The sequence below is a fragment of the Diceros bicornis genome, chromosome 14 (assembly GCF_020826845.1).
Source record: "Diceros bicornis minor isolate mBicDic1 chromosome 14, mDicBic1.mat.cur, whole genome shotgun sequence".
Classification (NCBI taxonomy): domain Eukaryota; kingdom Metazoa; phylum Chordata; class Mammalia; order Perissodactyla; family Rhinocerotidae; genus Diceros; species Diceros bicornis.
Genome location: NC_080753.1, coordinates 43,842,421 through 43,846,759, shown reverse-complemented (window position 1 = coordinate 43,846,759; position 4,339 = coordinate 43,842,421). Strand labels below are relative to the sequence as shown.

The 4,339-nt window shown below is 41.5% G+C and overlaps 1 protein-coding gene across 1 annotated transcript in view; it reads right to left on the bottom strand.

Moving 5' to 3' along the window:
* Window positions 1-2,276: 2,276 nt before the first annotated feature.
* Window positions 2,277-4,339, bottom strand: part of GPLD1 (glycosylphosphatidylinositol specific phospholipase D1) — a 49,841-nt gene continuing 47,778 nt past the window's right edge. The window contains exon 25 of the mRNA XM_058555162.1: window positions 2,277-2,415. Within this exon, the coding sequence (XP_058411145.1) occupies window positions 2,329-2,415 (87 nt within the window). The 3' untranslated portion in view covers window positions 2,277-2,328. The remainder of the gene's footprint in view (window positions 2,416-4,339) is intronic.

Genomic DNA, 4,339 nt, shown 5'->3' with positions numbered 1-4,339 from the left:
TTGTATTAACCTCACATTTGTGTTAAGGAAGTTAAAACCCTACAAGCTATTTCCATTTTTATTATTAAACATTTCAGAATCAGTGCTTAGAACCACAGTTAATACTTAGTGGAGTGAAAATCCACCTATGGGACTAATACATTAGACTGTTGTGTATTAGGGTTTTTTTGTATGTCAGGTTTTTACATATTTGCCATATAGGTTGATTTTGAACAGTGGGAGTACAATTTACATCATTTTTGAGTATGAGGGTAGTATGGTTAAATATCCTGTATAAAATCCTATAGGGGCCGGCCCCGTGGCTTAGCGGTTAAGTGTGTGCGCTCCGCTACTGGCAGCCTGGGTGCGGTCCCGGGCGTGCACCAACGCACCGCTTCTCCGACCGTGCTGAGGCCGCGTCCCACATACAGCAACTAGAAGGATGTGCAACTATGACATACAACTATCTACTGGGGCTTTAGGGAAACAAAAAAAGGAGGAGGATTGGCAATAGATGTTAGCTCAGAGCCGGTCTTCCTCAGCAAAGAGAGGAGGATTAGCACGGATGTTAGCTCAGGGCTGATCTCCCTCACCAAAAAAATAAAATCCTATAAATCCTATATGAAAACTTGCTTCCAACTGTATAAATTGTAACCTTCTCCACATGGTGCTTGCTTTCTTATATGTTCAAGCATTTAGAAAAATGTAAATCCTCAGGTAAATAATTACCATGTTTAAACATAAGCCCTGTCATCTAGTGAAGCATAATAACAGACACTTTGTATAGTAATGGTAGACCCAGTACTGAGAGAAACATGCTTTTACTAAAATGTAGTGTCAGTTTGTTCTATACTCAGACTTCTCAATTCATAAGTGAATACAGCTAAGTAATTTCTGGTCCCCTAAAAATAAACTTCCTTTTAATTAAAAATAATGCTTCAAATAGGTTGAGCTGTCAATAATTGTTACCCAAATGAAACCAAATGGTGTTTCTGTGCACTTTTTGCTGTGCCATGGGGAACCATGCAGCTAGCACTCCTCTAAGACGAGACGGCCCTGGAAGTGAGCGAGGGGTGCTATCTAGGTATGTGCCTGTTTTCCTGTATATACTCACCTTATGCCCACAGTTTTAACTCGAGTAGCTTTTCCTTGATTTCTGATTTAACTTTACCCTTCAGCTGGATTCCTCTCTCCTTCGATCAGTATCTACTCTGACTCTAGAGAAGCTGAGAAAGGTTCTTGTCATTTGTTCTTTTCTCCTGCTTTTAGTAGCATTTCACTAGTGTCAGAAGAAAGAGGTTCTTGCCTGATTGATACAGAACTGCTTACTATTTACAGATAACAATGCCTATAAATTCCTAGGGAAGCTGAAACTTTATGTACATTCCTTTCCCTTACATGCCACACTGCAGGGCTGGCAGGTGAAACCCACCCTTCTAGAACCAGCCCAGGAGGGAGAGAAGCCAAGGCCTGCTTCACTCCTCTCGGTCCCTCACTTACTTGGTCCTTTGTGGTAGCCTTTGGCTTAGGCCAGAGCTCTCTCCTTTCTGCTCTAGTTCTGTTGGCACAACTTGTGCCAACCTAATGCAACAAAGCCTTCTCGTGGGATGACTTAGAACTAGTGGAGAGTCACTAGGTTCATCAGCTGTTAGAACAGCCATTTCTACGAAATCATTTGAGGGCACAGAAAGGTGATATGATTTTAGTTTTTCTGTTTGCCCTTTACTATGTGAAACATTGAAAGTACAATAATCCTCATTAAGAAAGGACCAAATTATTTACAAGTCATTTTGGAGTTGTAAGGGTATCCCTCACCCCCATACTTTTCACTATACTGTTTCTCCTCCTCCTCCAACTTTTTTTATCCTGTATACCGTGCTTTCCATTTCACTTTGATTGGAATGGATCACCAATTTTAAAAGGACATTTTTAGGAGAATTGCGTACAGAGGTTTTTCCTAAGAGATAACCATAGAGAAGCCTCTCCAGGCATCAGAAAGACAGGTATTCATGTGGAAGAGGAAACAGGTTGTACAACAGAGTTACACACAGGCAATTAGTTAGGAAAGAAGAAAGGTTTAGATGCAAAGGAAGCAAGGAAGTAAACTTGGAAGGGGACGTGAATAATAATGTGCTATTTCACATCCTTCTGATGTAGTCATAATTTACTGTATTTCCAGATAGTCTGGCTATTAGCGTGTGTGTGTCTCCACTCCTGGGACCAGCCCTCTATCTAGTATAATCTACCAAGGCTCCACTGGATGTGCCACTTTGTCCACCAGAAGGCTCACCCTGGAGATGACTCGGCATGAGAGAGGGCAAGGCAGATTAGGAAAGCAGAGTGAAATCTTTAATCTAAACCAAGGCTATAAATATGAAGTGCCCCCGAGAGTCGGGCTCCCAAAGAACTCCTTCCAGCAGCAATGACAACTTGGTTCTGTAGAGGACACAAAACAGACAGAATTCATTATTCATTTATAACATCTGTTAAGTTGCTGCTGCAGTCCAGGCATCATGTTTTGCTCTGGAGATATAAAGATGAATAAGACATTGGCCAGAGCCTGTGGCTTGAACTTAAATGCCTCTTTCCTTTTGTTTAAATACCACTTTCTCACATCTGTAGGTTCAGAAAACCACAGCTGAGAACAGTCACTCCACTCCCTTCTCTAGTACATCAAGAATAAAGAAAAAGTACATCAGTGCATGTTTATCCCAGAATTCTAGTTGTGTACAGTGCAGACAGCATAGCTGGAATAATAAGGACTTCCACGAGGGGCTGCCTTTGTCGGTGTGTTTCCACCACCTCCTACTGCCCCTGCTGCTTGAATCATTTTAGGAACCATCTTTCAGAATTGCCTTCAAAACCTGCTACAGGTTTTTAAATGTTTTCACTGGTGGCAAATCTACATACTTAGGTCGGATTTGATTTTTGGAACCTACTAAAAGTTGTTCTGAACCAAGGCTGGTAAACAAGATGTGGATGATCCCACGGGCTGATGGTGTTTTGGTCAGAGCAGGGCATGACCAGGAAACAACCAAACCTTCTGTGAAAACAGTTCCTCCTGATTTAATTTTGAAAACTACAGATGGAATCCAGAAATAATAATAGCTAGCATTTACTGAGCCTTTACCATGTGTCAGCTACCACACTTAGCCCTTTGCTGGTATCTTTTTCTTATACCCCAGTGTCAATTAAAAGGAAAAATCTAAACTTATCTTCTTCTCTTATTTATGGAATTATTCATTTACTGAATTTGCTTGTAGTTTGGCTGTTACGTATGTTTCCTCTCCATTTCCTGGTTAAACCAGATTCATTCCTTAAATCAAATCTTCCCTTGTTTCTTGCCCTCTGTCTGCCTAGTCAGTCTACTCATCTTTCCAGATCCAGCTCAGGCCCCATGGGCCCTGCAGTGCCTTCCCTGACTCCACCAGCGTAGACCTCTGCTGCAGTTTCTGACTGAGGGCCTTTGGTTCTTCCTCATCATATGTTGACCGGGATGGTCTTATGGGTGTGTTGTACTTTTCCACCAAGACCATAAGCACCTGGGGGCAGGGACCATGTCTGCCTCTCTGGTGCTCAGTGTAACACTGCTCATAACACACACTCATTAGTTACTGCCCTGTCAGAGCTCTCGAGCTGACTGAAGGCAGCCCCACGAGAGGTTCCAGAAATACAGACGGTGACAGCACCAGCTTATCCATTTCATTACTTAATGCTCACATATAGAAAGGAAAAGAATCTTCAAAATCATAGCTTCTACTCAAGTCTCAGTACAAGATCACTGATCACCCTCAGATTGTCCATTTCTTAAATATATATAATCTCTGATTCATCTTTACACTCTGAGTGCTTCAGTGCCCCCAATCTCAGGCATATGTTGAGAAAGTCAAATAATTTTACTATTGACCCAACTGAACTATATAATTAGGAAGGTGAATTTGTGGTGTTATACAGAAAGGAATCAAATATAAATAACTTTTAGATGATCTGTACATCTCTCCTCAGTTGGTATAAATAATGGTTGAAATGTATAATTCTTTTTTTTTTTGTTTTTGGTGAGGAAGATTTGCCCTGAACTAACATCTGTTGCCAATCTTCCTCTTTTTGCTTGAGGAAGATTGTCCCTGAGCTGACATCTCTGCCCATCTTCCTCTATTTTGTATATGGGACGCCACCACAGCATGGCTTGATGAGCGGTGTGTAGGTCCGCACCTGGGATCTGAACCCATGAACCCAGGCTGCCGAAGCAGAATGCACAAAGTTAACCACTATGCCACTGGGCTGGCCCCTGAAATGTATAGTTTTTATATAATATGTGGGTTCTTCATAATATCTAATTTTTGGAAAACGAGTAAAATTT